The sequence below is a fragment of the Mastigoproctus giganteus genome, chromosome 4 (genome assembly GCF_048544385.1).
Source record: "Mastigoproctus giganteus isolate SK-2022 chromosome 4, ASM4854438v1, whole genome shotgun sequence".
NCBI lineage: Eukaryota > Metazoa > Arthropoda > Arachnida > Uropygi > Thelyphonidae > Mastigoproctus > Mastigoproctus giganteus.
The window spans coordinates 37,541,369-37,562,327 of record NC_143578.1 but is presented as its reverse complement, the minus strand read 5'-3'; the positions used below and the strand labels follow the sequence as shown (position 1 = coordinate 37,562,327).

Genomic DNA, 20,959 nt, shown 5'->3' with positions numbered 1-20,959 from the left:
GATATCAAATGGACCAATCTGATTTATCACCTTCCTTTTGAAGTTTATATAAGTAAAGTAGGCCTTGCTGTTTTTCTTTCGTTCCTTTGCAAAAGATTTCTCATAATCTGCCTTCGCTTGCTAACCTCCTTTGTGACTTGATTACAAACTAGCTTGTATCTACCATAATCTTCTGTGTTGCCTGATAATTTATGTGCATCTCATGCATTTTTCTTCTCTGCTTCAAGTCTCATTAGTTCATCTGACATCCCATTGGGCCAAAACCTAGAACAGCATTTCTTATTTGGAAAAAAAGCATAGTAGCTTCCAAAATTACTTCCTTGAATGGTTTCCATTTAGAATTTGCTGTCGGTAACATCAGCATTTGGTCCCATTGTATAGAACTTAAAAAATCTGAGACCACTATAATCACCTTTATGAAAGCAAGAATCCTTCCCTTTACCCCTGATCATAGTCACATCCTTAAGTAAATCCCACATCAGTACACTGATCACTGCCACCTAGTGGTTCCTTTATCTGTAAATTCTTAATGCGTGAATAATCACTGCTGATAATTGCATCAAAAGTGTTATGCCCTCTTGTTGCCTCTCTAACATGCTGCTGTACCAGAAAACAATCATCCAATAAATCCACAAAAGCCTTGCTAGTGTGCGAGTGGCTAAGGTAAAGAAAGCCAACACAAGAACAACAAAAAATGTCGAATAACTTACACGGAAAGTTAGTTTCCCAACACCGGACTCTAGCGCTGCTCGCTTGATAAATAGATGGTTGGTGTTATCGGTATGGAGCCGAAATCGAGAATGATATATTGACTGACAGGTAGGCATGGCAAACGATGGAATGATTGGTGGTGGGCGTGACAAACGACAAGCTAGTGTGTAATCATTGGTTGGCATTATAATGTGTATTTATGAGTAAAGAACGGTGCATAATAGTTTTGTAGTGAACGGTAAACAGGTAATAGTAGCGATGAATCTTTTAACGATGGAAGAAATTTGTAAGGAAAATAAAACGTTGGTTGATTTTTTGATGAAAACTAAATTAATAAAAGTTTCATTCTGTTCATTTTTATGTTCTTCATTATGTTTTTTTTTTTTTTTTCTCATTATCAAAAGCAGATTTTTGGAGTTCATGAGTGTTTTTACTATACAGTTGATTTAGGTTTGGTTACGAAAAAAGGAAAAGGTTTCTTTATTTTTCGTAACCTTCAATGGTAGGTTAGGAAATAATAAGAAAAGAAAGAAAGATTCTATACATATATAAATAGCTATTGAGGTGTTGATTGACATTATGGTACGTGTGTATCTGCACGAGTGTCTTTAAAAATAAAAGTACAGTAATAAAAAAATAATATTTTGTTAATAAACAATTTATGCGCTAGTCCACATGATTCTAAAGGTGCCTCCGTAGCCAGGTGGGCAGGAGCAGCAGTGCGTAGCACACGCTTCTTGATTAGACCGGGTTCGAGCCCGTGACCACCAAATACGGAGGATGCGGAAAGGTCAGGGAATGACCACCGCATATCCCTGGAGCAATATGGCCTTAGTTGCTAATGCTCCTAAAAACCAAACAAACATGATTCTAAAGAAAAAAGGTTAGGTTATCCCCTCCACTTCAGGAGCGGTTCAAGCTCCCATGTGATTCAAGTGGAGGTAACCTGAACCTTTTTTTTCACCATTATGGAAAGCGTTCATTAGGGCAAGTTAACGTTAGTGCTTCTGAGTGATACTAAACTGATGTTATTGTGTGTTGTGTTCGCGCACCAATCAGCACATCGTTTGCCACCCCTACCTGTCAATCAATATATTGTTCTCCGTCTTTGCTCCAGACCGAGAACACCTACTGTCTGTTTACCGAGCGAGCAGCACTACAGTGCTGTATTGGAAAACTAATTTTCTGTGTACGTTATCCGACGTTTCTCATCATTCTCTGTTGACTTTCTTTACATTCGCCGTTTCAGTCTGTATCTGGGAAGCTAAAATCCCACATTATAAGACACTGATTTACTGGCCCACCCTATTTCTCTGTATAATTGTTCATTGTACTTATCAGTCATTAGGCATATAACAAACTGCTACCTTCATTTTTGCTTTCTCAGTGCTTATGTCACACCAAACTGCCTCAGCATTGCACTGTCCATGTCAACTCTATGCATTTCCTTAGATTTTGTGTTTCTTAACCAACAGCCTAACCCCTCTCCTCCCTTCCTATCCTTTCTCTACACATTGTACTCCCCAAATTCCAATTCTGTATTCTTTTTATCTGAGTTACACCACGTCTTTGATATCCGAACAATATCCACCTTGGATGTCTTAGCCAGCATTTCATATTCATTTACTATACTCCTAGTGTTGATGTACATGAAAGTATACATGCACCTGTATACTTTCATGTACATGAAAGTATACATGCACCTGTTCTTACTCTTAGTTACTTTAACACAGCCCATGTATTTACTTGTTTCATGACTCCCAGCCATTCCTGAAATCCCTAGCAACTTCCTTTCTGGGATGCTGTTCATTCCAATAGAAGCATTGCAAGAATCATTTCCACCTCTGCTTGCAGATACTGTTAATCTATTAGTCCACGAATCCCCCCAAGCTAGCAATTTTCTGACCCACCTAACATTGCCTCGATAGCGTCGGCAAATATTCTTGCACCCTTTTATTTAAGTGTATCCCATCCCTGTAGAAGCAATCTCTCCTGTTAACAAGCACAGACCACACTGAAAAAAATTCTACCTTGAGCCCTGCACAATCTCTCCAGGGCCAAGTTGATTGACAAGGCTCTCATCATATACTCCTCCTATCATGTTTGGGCAAATTGCAGACACTTTCAAATTTAACCGTAACTTTTGACTTTTTTTCAACGTTGACCTGTACATGCTAAGTAAATCCACAGGTCTCCTACTCTTGAGTCTTTAGTGCCGACATGTACAACGATTTCACCTTTTGTGCCCTTAAAAGATCATATGATCTACATCATTAACTTTTGCCTCTGGCAGACATACCCTGGTCCTATTCCACCTATCCTTTTTGCAGAATATATTTCCCGTTTCCTTGACAATTGAGTCACCAACAATAACTAGCTCCTGCGGGACCAGCGCATTCTGTGCTGAAGATTGCCACTGTGTTGCCTGGTGCACAAGAGTGAGCTCTGGCATTGAGTGGGCAGCTGAGAGGTTGATGGGCCCCAATTTTAATTCCTTCAAGGGCATCTACCCGACTCTTCAAGCTCTCATTGATGCCCATCAGAATGCTAAGTTGGTGCCTAATTTCTTCACATTCTCTGCACCTAACACACACACACACACACACACACACAAAGACATCCTCCATGGCTAGATCATGTCTTGTTCAAGAGAGATTTGCAAACATGTCATATTTTGCACATTTTTTTAGACTGTGATACATTGGAGAATCTCACCTTTCGGTTCTCCCCCGAACCACAGCACTTTTGCTACTCTAGTCTGGGGCATGATTTCCTTTTAAATACAGTTTAATTAACAATAAAAATTAAAAGGATTTATAAATTTAATAGATTAATTGTCAATACTATATTAAGCTAACAGATTCCTACTACAGTGCTGGCGCCTCCGTAGCCAGGTGGGAAGGAGCAGCAGTGCATAGCACACGCTTCTTGATTAGACCGGGGTTCGAGCCCGTCACCACCAAATACGGAGAATGCGGAAAGGTCAGGGAATGACCACCGCATATCCCGGAGCAATATGGCCTTAGTTGCTAATGCTCCAAAAAACCAAATAACAAACTACAGTGCTGCGTATTACGCGATACCTTACGCTATTCCGTATCGATACTACACAATGCCAGCAAGTTTCACACGGTACAAATTTTACCGATACTAAGTAAGAGTAATAACCTACAAAATGTCCATCTAAGTTCAAAATAAACTAAGAATCTAACTAGGAATATAAAGCTGCTTCTAGAAAATAAAAACTCTGTGGTACTACACTGACAGTGGTAGAGAATGAAAGGGACTTGGGGGTGGTTGTACAGGCAGATATGAAGTTCTCTGAGCAGTGCAGACGGGCTGCAAGAGTAGCTCAGTTGTCTTATCAACGATATACAGGAATTTTTCCAGCAGGGATAAGGAGGTGATTATTCCATTGTATAAGGCAATGGTCAGGCCACACCTAGAGTACTGTATACAGGTCTGGAGGAAGGATGTAGAGCTGCTGGAACGAGTACAGAGAAGGGCAACAAGATTAGTGAATGGAACAAAGGGGTGCTCTTACGAAGAAAGGCTTAAGTTTTGCAAATTACAGTGTCTGGAGACTGGGCACCAGCGAGGTGATCTGATAGAGGTGTATAAAGCCTTGAATGGTTTAAGCATGCTCAATGCTGATGGGATTCTTCCTCTAGCTCAGAAAAATCACCTGAGAGGGCATAAATTCAAATTGAGGAAAGACAGATGTAGGATAGACGTGCGGAAATTTGCCTTTAGCCAGCGGGTGGTTGGTTGGTGGAACAGACTTTCATCCCTTGTGGTGGAGGTTGATAGCCTAAATAAGTTTAAGGCTCAGCTGGACAGGTATTTTGAACGAACAGAGGGGTGAAGTGGAAGTGGGGTTTTTTTTTTTTTTTTTTGGCTGATGCTGCATAAGCTTGCTTTCTTGCATCAAATGCCTCTACTAATGCTAATGCTAATAAATTAATATCCCAATTAAGTTAATAAAATGATAAAAATTTAAGAAAAACTTCGCCAGCACCAAGCTAATTTCATTCCTTTTTTTTATTACAATATTGCAAATGACATTATGCTTGTTAATTATTTATTTAGATTATTAAATTGATTATCCACCAATTTCTCAAGATATCATCCTTAGTTAAAGTACTCCAGGGGCTCACATCTGGTGAATATGGGCTTGGCACACCCCAGGGTCCTGAGCTGGATATCATCACTCTTCTCTTTCTTGGTGATTCCCTTCTGCTTCTCCCCCCCCCAGGGTAATTCGGAAATTTTTTTTAAGCTGGTGCAGTATAAGCCTCAGGCTTCCTTGCACTATATGGCTAGTAATAATAATAATACTCCATAGATCCACATCATTGTATTTGGTATAGATGTTTTGTTGATTTTTTTCTGTATCATAGTCTGAAATATTAGGATCAGATGTACAGGCCTTGCATAACCCGAGTTCGATTAACGCGTTTTTCAGTTACGCTATTTGAAATAATTATACCACTTTACACGATACAAATTTACAGTTAATGCGAACTTTTTTTTTTTATGCAATGGTTGAAAAAGATTTGAATCGTGCGTTAAGCTTACCGCGCGTCGGACGGGCAATAAACAAATGTTTGACTGCTGTCCGCCTCAGTGTGTTCCGTCAACCATCAGAAGAAGACATGTTTGTTTGTCTCCTGCTAACAAAGTCAATGCAGACTTGCATTTAAAAATTCAAAATTTTAAATGAGCCAGATGAAAATGTTACCGCAAAGGAGAGATAACGGTAAAAAAAACCAGATGAAATCTTTCGTATCGCAGAGAACCTCAAATTTTGTTTGAGGTTCTCTGCGATATTTATTTCGCCAGTGCCTAGAGAAGATTGTTGTCGGCTATTGGAAATTGATTGATGAAAAGAGAAAGTCAACACTGTTCAAATATTTCCGTAACAAATTGTTTCTTCATTGTGTATTTTATGTCATAGGTTCCCAAACTTTCTCGGTTCATGACGCCTTTAGTGTCAGTAATTTCTTCACGGTGCACCAGATCAAAAGAAATACCTAACAGTTCCGTTTAGTAGTTAGGTCCAAACAACTTAATAAGAAAGGTTGAAACTGTGAACTACCTTGAGCTAGTAGTTCACCCGATGTCTGACAGATGTCGAGTATCGCTGTGTTTCCCTCAAAAATTTAAAATATTCTGCGCCGCACAGTTTGAGAACCGCTGTTTTATGCAATAAACATTTAATTCCATAATTATTTTCATTATCTTTTACATTGTATACAGTTAAAGTTATTTAAAAGGTATTTTAAAAATTCTTTATGGACATTCCAGAAGGTCAAGGACCAATTATAATTTTTCCTATTGATTATTATATTTGATTAACGCGTTTCTGTTTTGCACGATGCGCTCACTCAACGAATTAATCGCGTTAATTGAGGTCAGCCTGTAGTTGTACTAGATCCAACTATCTGTAGGAATAGTTGGTATTGATACATCAGGTCAATCCTCAATAAATGAATCTTCATTTATTTGTGTTACTTTAAAATAAGTGTCAACTTTGGGTAAACTAGATAAATGAGCCTGTAATAACTTATTTTTTCTCTTTTGATACTCACTTGCAAAACTCTTCATTTTTAATCCTAAGGAAAATTTTGAAATTTTAGTAAATAATAATTATTCACTATTGCTTTTATTACAATTTGCAAATGACATTTTGTTAATTATTTATTTAGATTATTAAATTGATTATTTTACTATTGTTGATAAATTACCTGTAAATTATGTTATATAAAATCTGTGGCTAAGATTTAGTTTAGGGTGCACCCTCTCTAGACTCGCCGACAATTTGCAAATGACATTTTGTTAATTATTTATTTAGATTATTAAATTGATTATTTTACTATTGTCGATAAATTACCTGTAAATTATGTTATATAAAATCTGTGGCTAAGATTTAGTTTAGGGTGCACCCTCTCTAGACTCGCCGACACAGCAGTGATTGACGGATGGAGACCATGCCTACTTCAATTTTTTCCCCTGTTCTTGCAGAGTATACCTCTCCACTGGAGAAATGCTTTTTATTTAGAGTAGTGCACTACTAAGGTAGCTCATGACAAAGTGCCTCTACAATATGATATTGTTGCAGTAAGTGGTGGCAAACCCAGTTTGGTAAAAGCTGTGTATAGAAAGAGGCTATGCCTGACATATACTGTCTTTTAATATCTTTTATAGCTTTAGCCTTTTGCTCCAGACTTAACCCAGTTAACTGAAGTTATGGAATTTATTGCTGTTGATCCATCAGTTAAGTTTATGATAGTGAGCTGAACCAAGGTCAGAATTACCTGGGGATAGGTTTGCAACCTGCCCCTATATTCACAGAACTTTTGATTATATATTATATGTTATAACTTACATTAAAATTTGTTATATGAATATATTAAATTTGGAACTTTTTTGGTTTAATATTAAGCACATAATTTTTTATGGTTATTGATGAAGAATAGAAATTGAAGTTGGTTATTTTTATTTTTTGATTCTTTTGGTGTACAGGTACATCTGGTACAAATGATGTTTTGTACCTGTACATCTGGTATAGGTTCAAAACATCATAGACAGATGTACATCTGTTTATGATGTTTTTCTACACTATGAATTCTGTTTAATAAAGTTCTTAAAAAATAATGCTGTAGTAGGATCTGAAATGTGAAATATTTTTTGCTCTTGGGGGTTGGTATTAATCCTCCATGTTATTAATTTTTCTATTACCATGTACCTGTTTTCGTTATGAAAATTTATATGCTTGCTATATTGTTAAAATCAACCACTATAGCAATGCTTATTACCCCATATTTGAATGTCTCGGTGAAATCTTGAAGTTTTTTCACTCTGTTGTATGTCATTTTGTTTTAAATAATATTTATATGTATATATTTAATGTTTGAATTTCCATTTCAGAGAAGGCCCCACTGCCGACACTGGCAGCATGAATGTAAATACTGCCCTTCAAGAAGTGTTAAAAATTGCACTTATTCATGATGGATTAGCCCGTGGACTTCATGAAGCTGCTAAAGCTCTTGACAGGTAAAATGATTGTGCATAAAAATAACTAATTATTTGTGCCCATTAAATAACCCCAGGGGCTCACATCTGCTGAGTATGGGCTTGGCACACCCAGGGTCCTGAGCTGGATATCATCATTCTTCTCTTTCTTGGTGATTCCCTTCTACCTCTGATTCTTCTCTCTCTCTCTCTCTCTCTCTCTCTCTCCTCTCTCTCTCTCTCTCTCTCTCTCTCTCTCTCTCACAGGGTAACTCAGAAAAATTTTTGGCTGGTGCAGCATAAGCCTCTGGCTTCCTAGCACCATATGGCTAATAATAATAATAATAAAAACATGGCAGACAATTATAAATTATACTTTCCAAATAATAATATTACTATCATAGTAGGGTAACAATTCAAACTGTCTAGCATGTTCACTGTTTTGCTTACCATTGCTCTAGAAAATAAACTCCACACCTCTGTATTTGAGTATAATTTAATTTTTTCCCTTTGCCTGATATTTTATGACAGTATCAAGTTTAAATAACATCAGATGACAAACAAAGGAAAGAGAAAACCATGAAGGTATAATTAACCAAAAATTAAACTCTTCTACTAAAACTACAGTATATTATGTTTACAGGTAATTACTACTTTTACCATATGGAAAAAATGATAACAAACCAATAAAATAAATAATTAAATATTGAGTATGAAAGCCTACTTTCACCATGAGAAATAGTAATAGCCATATAGTGCAAGGAAGCCACAGACTTTTGCTGCACTGGCCAAAAAAAAAAAAAGAGTAGATAAAAAAAAAAATTTATTTGCTTCCCCCCTCACATAGATAACTATCTAGTTGACTTTGAATTTGTTCAAACTGTCAGCCTCAACTACCTGCGAAGGCAACCAACAACTCTCTGGCTAAAAGAAAATTTCCTATAATCTAGTGTGAACCTCTTTCCCTGTAATTTGAATTTATGCCCCCGAGTTCTGAAGTTCTCTATAACAGTGAAAATTCCACTTTCATTCACTTTGCTAATCTCTCTCAGCCTTTTAAACCTCAGTCGGGTCACCTCTGAGTTGCCTGGTTGCCAAGAACTCCGATTATGTAGTCCACATAATCGGAGTCTTTCCTCATACCCTTTTGCCAATCTCACCATGTGAGTTTTTTTTTTTTTTTTTTTTTTATGTGAACCCCAAACACGAGAGGTATTAGAACCTATAGTACTTAGTGCCGTGCTTGAGTTGGAGGTTGAGAAGACGAAAGAAGATATTTGTTGACATTGGACTTGAACTTCTGTAGATTGTAATTTTCAGGAAATACGTATGAAGGAAGGTTGTTCCAGAAAACGGCAGTTGAATGAATAAATGAGGAAGATGAAAAGTTGGTTCTGTGGGTTTGAAGTTGGACAGTAAATGGATGTTGGCTGGTGGCGGCACGTGTTCGGACTGTTTTGAAAGAGAGAGCAGGAATTATAGATGCCAATTCAGAAGAACAGTGCCCATGGAAGTATCTGTAGAAGAGGCATGCAGCAGAAACAGTGCGTCTGTGAGACAGCGAGTGGAGAGACTCTGTTAGAGATGAGTCATTAATTAACCTAACTGCCCTCTTCTGAATGGAATCAAGAATCCTGAGAGAGGTTTTGGGGGCACCACCCCAGATGTGGGAACAATATTCCATGGCAGGGCGTATTTGCGATTTATACAGAGTGAGCAGCTGTTTGGAAGAAAAGTAACGCCGAGAGCGAAAGAGAAAACCAAGTTTTTTAGATGCAGAGGAAGCAATATTTGTAATGTTCTTGTGCCAAGAGAGATTAGAAGTCAGGGTAATCCCCAAAAGAAATATATCCTTTTGCCTAGAAATTGGAGTGTCACTAAAGATAAGCATAGGAGCAGAAGAATCCTTTTTGCGAGATATAAGACAAGACTGAGTTTTAGAAGGGTTGAAATCAACTAAGTTGTCTTTGCCCCACTGGAGAATTACCTGAAGATCGGCATTTAAGGAATTGGTAGCAGATTTTCGAGAAGTTGAAGCTGATTGAGCAGGACAACATTTCTCAAAACGGAAAGTTGAATGCAATGTGCTATCATCGGCAAAACTATGGATAGGATTTCCAGTCAATGGAAGGTCATTAATATACAAGAGGAAAAGAGTGGGGGAAAGAACTGAACCTTGGGGGAACCGGCATTAGTGGAGAAGTTAGAAGACAGAGAGCCATCTACCATCACCCTCAGTGAGCGATCAGAGAGAAAACTGGATAACCAATTACTAAAAACAGTTGGCAAACCATAAGATGGAAGCTTGTTTAGAAGACATTTATGCCAAACACGATCAAAAGCCTTTGAGATGTCAAGAGCAACTACTTGTGTTTCACCGAACCTTTCCATTGAATTAGTCCATAAATGGGTAACATAAGCCAGAATATCACCAGTGGATCGACCTGATGGAATCCATACTGGCGATCATTGATCTGACGAAAGGTTTCTAGGTAGTTTAAGAGTTTGCGGTTAATTGATTTCTCCATTACTTTAGAAAGACTAGAAGTAATTGCAATGGGACGATAATTGGATGGAAGGGATTAGTCACCCTTTTTAGGAACTGGCTGGATATGAGCAAATTTCCAAGCAGAAGGAAAAACACCTTTGGAATAAGAAAGTGAAAAAAGGCGGCAAAGAATAGGAGTAAGTTCAGGAGCACAGATTTTGAGAACAAGTGGAGAAATACCATCAGGACCTGGAGCTTTCTTAGCATCAAGATTCATCAAAATCCTTCTGATATCCTTTTGACGGAAGACCACAGGATGTATTGAATGGACCGTGTTGGGAATGGTGGGAGGTGTTTTACCAAGATCATTAATACATGAGCTGGAAGAAAAATGGGATGCTAGCAGGTCAGCTTTATCCTTGGCTGAAGTGACAACAGAACCATCTGGTTTGGACAGAGGTGGGAGCAGAGATGGGCAAAAGTTGTGGCCAATAGCTTTGGCAAGACACCAGAATGCTCGGCTACCATTAGGGCAAGAAACAAGTTTTCTACTCTTAGCCTGTTCAAACTCTAGTTTGGACTGATTAATAACTGATTTACAATTGTTGCAAGCTTTGGTGTAGGCAGAAAATGAAACTGAAGAATTAGAAACAAGCCAATTACGATATGCAACATTCTTCTCTTGGACAGCCTTAGCACATTTATTGGAAAACCAAGGTTTAGATAAAGGACGATATTTTAAAGTGGAGTGTGGGATAAAGGATTCCATTCCTGCAAGAATAATTTCACTGACACGATCTGACCAAACGTTGACATCAGAACTTTTGAAACAGTAATCCGACCAAGGAAAAGAAGTAAAGAAGTCTCGCAGGTCATCCCATTTTGCATTCTTGTAATGCCAAACAACACGAAGTTGGGAATAGCCATGAGATAAAGGTTCCATTGGAGAAGAGACAATCACCAAGTTGTGATCTCAAGTGCCTAAAGGACCTCTCACTTCGACCGTGTACTTAGAAGGGTTGTTTGTGAAAAAAAGATCAAGTGTATTGGCTGTATGATTTGGATTGTCTGGTATTCTTGTAGGTAAATGAACAATCTGTGCTAGGTCATTAGTAATTGCAAAAGCCTCAGCATCTCTATCAGCTGGGTCAGTGTGACTAGAAAACGGAAGCCAGCTGGAGTTGTGAACATTAAAATCACCAAGGAAAATTACCTCACTGTTAGGAAAGTTGGACTGGAGAAAGTCAAGTTGCAACGAGAGGAAGTCAAAGAGCCGACCGGGCTAGCAGAGTGGGTAAAGTACCTGCCCGGCAACCCAAAGGTCGCGGGTTCGATTCCCGCCTCGGGCTTGGATCTAAGTACTGCAAAAACCTTGTGAGGTGCAATATGGCCACAGAAGCCGATGCGCCAACAACTACCAAATCAAAAAAAAAAAAAAAAAAAAAGAAGTCAAAGAGCTCCAAGTGATTAGTGGAGTTGGGAGAATGGTAGAGACAACAGATGAATTTGACACAATGAGGTAGAGAGATTTTAAGCCAGAGAAGATCAAAGAGAGGAGATTCCAAATTGCTAAGTCTCCGACAGGGAATATCAGAACGGACATATGCACAAGTACCACCTTTGAGGCGAAAGGAATCATACAGCGAATAATTTGGGCATCTGAGATGAGCAGTAGTTGAATCAACCGATAACTGAGATTCTTTCAGAAAAAGTACATGTGGTTTGGCAGACTGCAAGTGGAAATAAATGGACATTGTTGAGATTAGAATTGAGACCACGTATATTTGTGAAATGAATTAGGAAGTCCTTGGGAGGTTTAGATCTTTTCGCAGATAAGCTTGCTCTATTAGTTTGACAATTCATGGTATATTCAATAGTAAGAAAAAGTGGGTGGGACATGCTGTATGAAGTAATGAAATTTTTGGATATGGCGTACATGTGGTAAGAATATACCCAGATCATACTGCATGATGGAAAAGATAGGGAAGGGTTGACCGGAACTTAGCTCTAGAGACTAAACATGGGTTCCACCACGTCAAGCCTCCAATAAGCAAAGTGGTGGTATTTCCCCGGTTGATGAGAGTCATCTACCACCTAGTACTGCCTGGTAACATAGAGGGGCGGCGTTCCTCCATGTGGTGTGGGCGCCACACCTCGACCCCTGCTTACGTTGGTTCACACCTGGGTGGTCACCCACCATGTACTTGTGCATGGAGGTTATACCCAGGATTACTAACAGTCCCACCATCGTGAAGATGCGAGCAGAGGATTTGGCTGTCACAGACCGTCCGGACTTCGCCGAAATTGGGTCCACTTGACTTGAGTGTGGCCCCGGGTGCCAAGCGTTCCGTGGCCAAGCGATTTGTAGTGCATTTCTAAAAGCGATTTCTGCAAAGAGTATTTGAGCAAACAGATTCTATTTTTGTTTCAAAAACCGCTTTCTTGATTTCTTTGTATATCTCAGTAGCACTTTCACTCTACAAGAAGTAGGAAAAGGCCCAGAAAGGGAATCCACCTTTCTGTTTTTTTCTATAAATACTAATTACTAACCCAGCCGCTTGGTCACCTCGTGGCACTGCTCCTGCCTCCCCGTGGCGGGGCCGGTAACCTGGGTGGAAAAGATAATCCCCCAGGGCCAAAAGGAGCCATCATGGATTCTACAAATTTTCCACCCTTAGAGCCTTCAAGCTCAAGACCAGAATATGGTAATGAAGACAAGGAAAATAGCCAACCCAAAAGGCTTCGAACAGAAACACACTGTTCAGATATTCCCAATTTTTTGGTGATGCACTCTCTGTCTACCCAGCCTGTGGGTAAGTTATCTCCGTTCGTGATTCAAAGACATCTAGAATCAATTGCAGGATCACCAAAAATGGTAAAGCGACTCCAATCCGGAGATCTCCTGATTGAAACAGCTACCACAAAACATTCGGAGTGGCTATTAAAGACAACGACATTTGGTGGGTTGCCAGTATCTGTTACTCCCCACAATACCTTAAATTCATCAAAGGGTGTCATCACAGAATGGGACTTAATTACTGTGTCTGAGGATGAATTAGTACAAGAACTTAGCAACCAAAAGGTAATCAGCGCTAAAAGAATAATGACAAAAAAAGATGGAAATCTCATTCCAACTCGTTCCATCATTTTAACTTTTAGTACTCCTGATTTGCCATCCTCAGTAAAAGCTGGATATTTAAACTGCCGAATTCGTCCATACATCCCAAATCCTCTTCGCTGTTTTAAATGCCAGAAATATGGCCATTCACAGCAGGCATGCAGAGGTGACACCATCTGTCCTATTTGTGGAGCAAAGGATCATATGCAGGCAGATTGTCCAGCCGCAATTCCCATTTGCCCCAACTGCAAAGGCAATCACCCCGCATTTTCTAAAACATGTGAAATGTGGAAAACAGGTAGGAATATCCAAAAATATAAAGTAGAACACAAAGTCACATATCCTGAGGCACGCAGACAAATAATGCTGACCATGCCAAGTCCATCTTATGCCTCTCGAACCCGAAGTTTTCATACAACTGCAATTCAAACAGATGTGTCGATACCGCCCAACATCTCGCTAGCTAATTGGGTTAAAGGAACCATATCAACCACAGGAAAAGAAAATTCTAAAACGAAAACCAGCAATGCCACCAACACCCCAATTAGTATCCCAAATGATACTGAGACGGTCTCAAATAACACAGAAAAATTCCCAATTGAGACTCGGACAGTTCCGCATAACAAAGAAAAACTTAAAACTGCTAAAGATAAGAATAAACCTGAATCATCAGCCAGTAGTATGGAAGTAGATGTAAACCCAGATCATGAAGAACCCATACTAGAACTTCACGCAAATGACACGATGGATACTGGACGCCCTACTTTCCCGAAAAAAGACCGAAAAAAATCCTCTTCAAACAAAAAACAGTCAGATGATTCATCCTCAACTAAACCAAAATGAACCACAACATCTTACAATGGAATTGCAGAGGCTTTCGTTCCAACACAGACGATATTCAATACCTAATTAACCAATATTCTCCGGTTGCCTTTTGTTTACAGGAAACTTACCTAACCACACAAATTTCTCCTTCGATAAAGGACTATTGGATTTATCGAAGAGATCGAAATACTGCTAACGCTGCCCATGGTGGTGTGGCAATACTAGTACATTCAAAGATCCCATCAAAACATATCCCACTCCAAACTGAAATAGAAGCTGTTGCTGTTCGTATAACTCTCCATGGTACAATAACACTAGTCTCAATCTATCTACCACCAAACTGTACTTGCTCTTTAAAAGATCTTGAAGACCTCTTTATACAGATACCTCCACCTTTCTGTATATTAGGGGACTTTAACGGGCACCACCCATTATGGGGCTCTACTAAATTGGATAGACGAGGTAGACTAATTGAAAGTTTTTTGGAGGCACTAAATCTCACTGTACTCAATACAGGTGCACCGACACACGTACAGCTCCCAGCAGGACACACCTCAGCAATAGATCTCTCAATTTTTTCACCAGTACTAGTCCCAACCATAGAGTGGTATGTAATAAACGATCCCATGGGCAGTGACCATTTCCCAATAGTATGCAAATTTCTGAAAGCAAAGACTCCTTCATTTCAACCGTGCAGAAAGTGGAAATTTGTCCGAGCAGACTGGGCAAAATTTCAGTCATCAATTGACCTTGACGAGGAAAAAATCCGCCACCAGCATATTGATGGTGTGACAGAATACATCACGTCGCATCTTCTAAATGTGGCTAAAGACACGATACCACTATCAAATCCGCCGGGCCGAAAACATTATAATTACTGGTGGAATGACAAATGCACCACAGCAAAGAGAGCAAAAAATAAAGCCTGGAATTTGTTTCGGCAGTGCCCAAGCACAGTCAATCTCATTAATTATAAGAAATTAAGGGCAAAAGCACGCTTTATACAAAAGCAAGCAAAGAAAGAATCCTGGACCCGTTTTGCATCCAGTTTTAACAGAAATACTGATCCCAAAATAATATGGAAAAGAATTAGACAGCTGTCTGGTAAGTTTCCTACCATACCTTCTCCAATCCTCTCCTGGAATGGGCAAGATATATCTAATCCTGTAGATATAGCCAATGCTTTGGGCAATATTTTTGCAGAAATCTCATCAACATCAGCATATACTAGCTCATTCCAAAGAATTAAAAACACTAAAGAAAAGCATGGTATTAATTTTGAAACTTCAAACCTTCTCCCATATAATAAACCTCTGCAATATTCTGAACTATTACATGTCATTAGAACAGCCCGCAATGGTGCTGCTGGACCAGATGGGATTTATTATGTCATGCTACAACATCTTAATGACAAAGCTTTGCGTCTCCTCCTAGTCTTTTACAATCGTATATTTTTAGAAAATGTTTTTCCAGTTTCCTGGCATCACTCTACAGTTTTGGCATTCCTAAAACCTGGAAAAGATCCATCCAATCCATATAGCTATAGACCCATATCTCTCTCAAGCTGCCTCAGTAAAATCCTTGAGAAAATTATCCACAGAAGACTCATCTGGATCATCGAGTCGGAAGAGCTAATGAGCCGTAGTCAATATGGCTTTCGTCAAAACAGGTCATGCTTAGACCTTATGGTCAAGGCTGAATTTGCCATCCGTAATGCTTTTGTCAAACATGAACATCTAGTAATGGTTTCAATAGACATAGAGAAGGCATTTGATACCACCTGGAGGCATGGTATACTTAGTGATCTGTATTCTCTCGGACTACGTGGCAACCTTCCTGTATTTATTAAGAACTTTCTACATACTAGATCATTTCAAGTTCGATACCAACATGCCCTCTCTTCAACTTTCATTCAGGAAGAAGGTGTTCCACAGGGATCAGTATTGAGTGCCACTCTTTTTGCTATTAGAATTGATTCCATCACCAAACAGCTTCCAAACACAATTGAGACTTATCTATATGCAGATGACCTTTCCATCTCCTGCCATTCCCAAAACATGAGATCTATTGAAAGACAGCTTCAAATTTCACTAAATAAAATACAACAATGGGCCAGCCTCAACGGCTACCGACTCTCTCAGCAGAAAACAACTGCAATCCATTTTTGCAGACAACGAAAACTTCATCCGGATCCTGAACTTCAAATTTCCAATGTCTCCATCCCAATCGCTACTAACATCAGATTTCTAGGATTAATCCTTGACCACAAATTAAATTTCCTAGATCATATTAAAAATGTACGGACTTCCTGTCTGAAAAAGATAAACATACTCAGAGCCTTATCTGCCCGAACGTGGGGTGCAGATCGTACCTCCCTGCTTTGGTTGTACAAGGCATTAATCAGATCTCGTCTCGATTATGGTGCTCCAATCTATGATTCTGCCAGAAAGAGTGCATTACGCTGGCTTGATCCTATTCAACACAGTGCTTTGGGAATTGCAATTGGTGCGTTCCGAACGTCGCCAGCACATAGTCTCTACATAGAAGCTCACGAGCCCCCACTAACTTTACGCAGGAAAACACTGTTATTGAAATATGCTGTCAAGATACAAAGTTGTGCCTCTCATCCCGTTCAGTCATACCTTTTAAACCCACCATTAGAAAACCTATACAGAAACAAACCCAGCATAGTTAAACCAGTTAGTCTTCGCCTTCTTGAACTGGTGCAGGTTTGGAATATTTCCATCCGGAAAGTACAGCAGATACCAACCTTTGCTCAACCACCATGGGCTCCTCCTCCTCTTCCAACATGTGACACTTACCTCTGCCAATGGAGAAAGAATACTTTGCAAGCAACAAACTTCAAACAAATTCATGATGTTCACATTCAAAGATATATTGATTTCTACCAAATTTATACAGATGGCTCTAAATCTAATTCAAATGTTGGAGCAGCTGCAGTGTTTCCAAATACAGTTGTATCAGTATCCCTTCCATCAGATTTTAGTATATTTTCTGCTGAATTGTATGCAATAAAACTTGCTTTAGAAAATCTCTATTCTGACTGTTCTTTAAAATCTGTTATTTATACTGATTCCCTCAGCTCAATCATGTCGCTAAGTAATTGCGAAGATAAAGTTCACCCTGTTCTAGATGAAATCAGAAGCTTGTTACTACAAATAAAAAACGTCAACAACTGGTTGCTTTTTGTTGGATACCCGCCCATTCCGGTATTTTAGGCAATGAACTGGCTGATAAAGCTGCAAAAAATCCAACTACCTTTGATTTAACCAATATCCCTGTTCCAGCATCAGATTGTGTACTAACCGTTCATGCTGCTTGCCTATCACAATGGACAGCACTCTGGCACTCTCAGACTAATAATAAACTCTTTCAGTTTAAACAAGATCCGAAATTTTGGCGTTCCAGTGTCCGTACATCGAGACGAGAAGAAGTAGTCCTTTCAAGGGCAAGAATAGGCCATACTCATCTGACACATCTTTATTTACTCACAGGGGACGATCCACCACAGTGTACACATTGCTCTAACATCTTAACTGTTAGACATATTCTCATTGGCTGCCCCTACTATAAACAACACAGAGTTTCATCCTTGATCTCACTGATAAATAATCGTAAACCAATAACTCTTGAAAATCTGATTGGTGATAAGGCAAATATTTCTGAATTTTTTGACTTCCTCAAGCAAACTGGACTTTTTAATAATTTCTGATTTAAAATTTTCTTTTGATTTTATGGAAATTCCTCATCTCTTAAAATAACAAGTGAATAGGCACATTATAGCCATAGATGCTTATGTGCCATTAAGCCTCCATAACAACATTGACTTGAGTGTCACCCGAATATCAGTTCCATCAGCGTTTTAGACTCCCAGGTAGCAAGTACAGCTTGTCTGGCATATCTGAGAGAATGTCTGTGACAACCTCAAGGACCAGAGTTGCTTGTTTTTGGATCCTTTCACGAAGTTGAATGCCTTTTTTCAGATGAGGTCTCCATACTTACACACAGTATTCAAATGTGGTCTTACAATTGCCTTATACAGTAGAACTATGACATCCATATCTCTACAGGATAGTATATGATAAATCATCAACATTACTCAGAAAGCTTTTTATCTTCCTGTATTATAACTCCCAGATCCCTTTCTTCTCTACTGTTTTTAATTCAACCCAACCAAGCATATAATTTATTTTGGGGTTGCTATTTCCCAAGTGTAAGTCCTTGCATATCGCTGCATTAAAACATAGCTGCCACTTTTCTGATCATCCTTGCAGCCTGATCGTTAACAGACCAGAAACTAAAATTGTTTCTTGTCTGTTAATTATTTATTTTACAAAACAAACTATAATTTTGGATTTTTGGAGATTTTTCACCAATGTAAACAACAGAAAAAATGTTAGGACAATCAAAATATTTAATCTTATTTTATTTTAAAAATATATATAAAATTGTACTGTAATTCAGCACAAATTCCAACTAAACATTTACTCTTGATATAGCTAATATTTATTTTTTTATTATTATTATTTTGTATGTCATTTTCTTCGATGGGTATAACTTTATAAGATAAAATGCAAATAACCGGATTATTAAATTCTTTATCACAATGACAAACATTTTCCTCAAGCAGTAATTATTTAGTTTTTCATTTTTGTAATACCCTTAATTTGACATTGGCATTTAAAAATTAATCGTACATATACTAAATGCATCTTTCTTTGCTTTTTTGTGTTTCTAAGTATTGTTGAAGAAAATGGGAAAAAAAAAAAATTTATAATATTTATTTGATTTTTTATTAATTTTATGCCAAAAAAAGGTTTTGGATCACAAATAAAACTGCTGTAATTGGTCACCTCTTCAGGAATATAAATATGTCGGATAACAAAGCTTTTATAGTACTGCATTGCCACAATTAAAGTATCTATTTAATCTGTGTAATGGAGGAAATGCAACCAAATTTTCCATGTACGTTCTTCATGGGATGTGGAAGAGAATTACATGAAAAACAAAGTAGTTCCAAAAATCGCCACCAGGAGGAAAGCTTTCCTGTAAATTATTATTATTTATTATTATTATTATTATTATTAGCCATATGGTGCAAGGAAGCCTGAGGCTTATGCTGCAGCAGCCAAAAAAAAAAAAAAAAAAAAAAATTCTGAATTACCCTGAGAGAGAGAGAGAGAGAGAGAAGTAGAAGCTAATTACCAATAAATAGAAGAATGATGATATACAGCTCAGGATTTTGGGTGTGCCAAGCGCATACTCATCAGATGTGAACCCTTGGGGTTAAATGATTAAAATGTTAACCATAACAGCCCATTGTGTGAGGTTGGGAATAAAATGCAACTTGTAGTCACTGATCAAATTTATATGTTCAGTCACTACAAGACTAATATTAGGGTAAATTTATGTCTGAAAGAAGACTTACCATCTCACTGACATTTTGTAGTTATTTATGAAGTGATTAGAAACCAGTTACTTACGAAGTGATTAGAAAAAGGAAAACTTTATAGGGATTGTCTTTATTTACTCCTTCAAATTTTTTTTAATTTTTCAGGTTTTCAATCCCCTTCCCCCTCCATTTGGTCAGTGACTACAAAGAATTTTATATGGATTAATGTGCTACTTGATCAGTGTGGCTGTTTATACTGCACATGAATAGCACTCCATTAACCCTGGTACCATAACATTGTTACTTTATTGCCTGGCATTTTCATGTAACCTATCAGCAATACAGCATGTGGCATGGCTGTCGTCATATCACCTATTGTGTTGCCGATTATCACCCATCTGGAGAGTTGTTTGTTCTTTCTCCTCTGTGACTGAAGGAATTTCTAAAAGCTGTAGTTGCTCATTCTCAGTTGGAGGGAATAGGGTTCCCCTTTCACTGGGTGTTTCAACCTACACAGTGGTGCATGATCTAAGTTGCTGATGAAACTTAGATCATATTACACAATTATAGAAAAGCAGAAAGATTAGGCCACAATATCAGAACAGCTGTCATTTATCAGTTTAAAGTTAATAGCCTATCTTTATATTTACACTAGATAAATAAATATATCTGCTTTTACGTATGGGAGGAAGATTAACTCCTAAGGAATTTTACTTGGTGGGGTACCAGATAGCACAACTTTGGTTGAATTTTTGGCTGCAAATTGCATTCTGTGATGAAAACATAGGCTCCCTCTACTGAATAGATGATGAACTGTGTTCTGAGAATGCATTGTTTCTTTTCAAAGCTCATTACTTTCATTTGTTATAATTTCCTAGAGAATGTTCAAGTTGTATGAATAAAAAAAGGTAAAGGTAAACTGCAGCCATTATCAACCCACTGCAGGTTGATAATGAAGTCTGAAAAACTGCAAAGTTTTTCAGACTTCATCAGACTTTTCAATTCTTTCAAAGTTTTTTCAGACTAGCTGTCATCGAATATGGGTGGACAAATTTAGTTATAAGTCGAATATAGGGATAGCAGAAATCTGATGCAAGCTGAAGTAAATATTGATACGTGGTCAGGTATTTCATCAGGGGACCACACCTGACCATGTATCAGGAACTGTTTCTATACTTGTCCATAACAGTGGGAGAGAGGCAAAATGAAGCAAAAAGATTAAAATTAGCACATTCTCTTACAGTATGGACAAGGTAGTCCCAGTACTGTGTCGATGATATAAAAAATTAAGATAAATAAGGATAAAGCTAAAATAAAACATAAATAGGTGTTTTCAAAGTAGGAAAAAATGTTTTTGAATTTAATGTAGGTTTTAAGTAAATTTGGAAGG

General features: G+C 38.2%; 1 protein-coding gene across 1 annotated transcript in view; it reads left to right on the top strand.

Moving 5' to 3' along the window:
* RpS12 (ribosomal protein S12) overlaps nucleotides 1–20,959 on the top strand; it is a 51,073-nt gene that overhangs the window by 6,812 nt on the left and 23,302 nt on the right. The window contains exon 3 of the mRNA XM_090371486.1: nucleotides 7,642–7,767. Coding sequence (XP_090227612.1) covers nucleotides 7,642–7,767 — 126 coding nt within the window. The remainder of the gene's footprint in view (nucleotides 1–7,641; nucleotides 7,768–20,959) is intronic.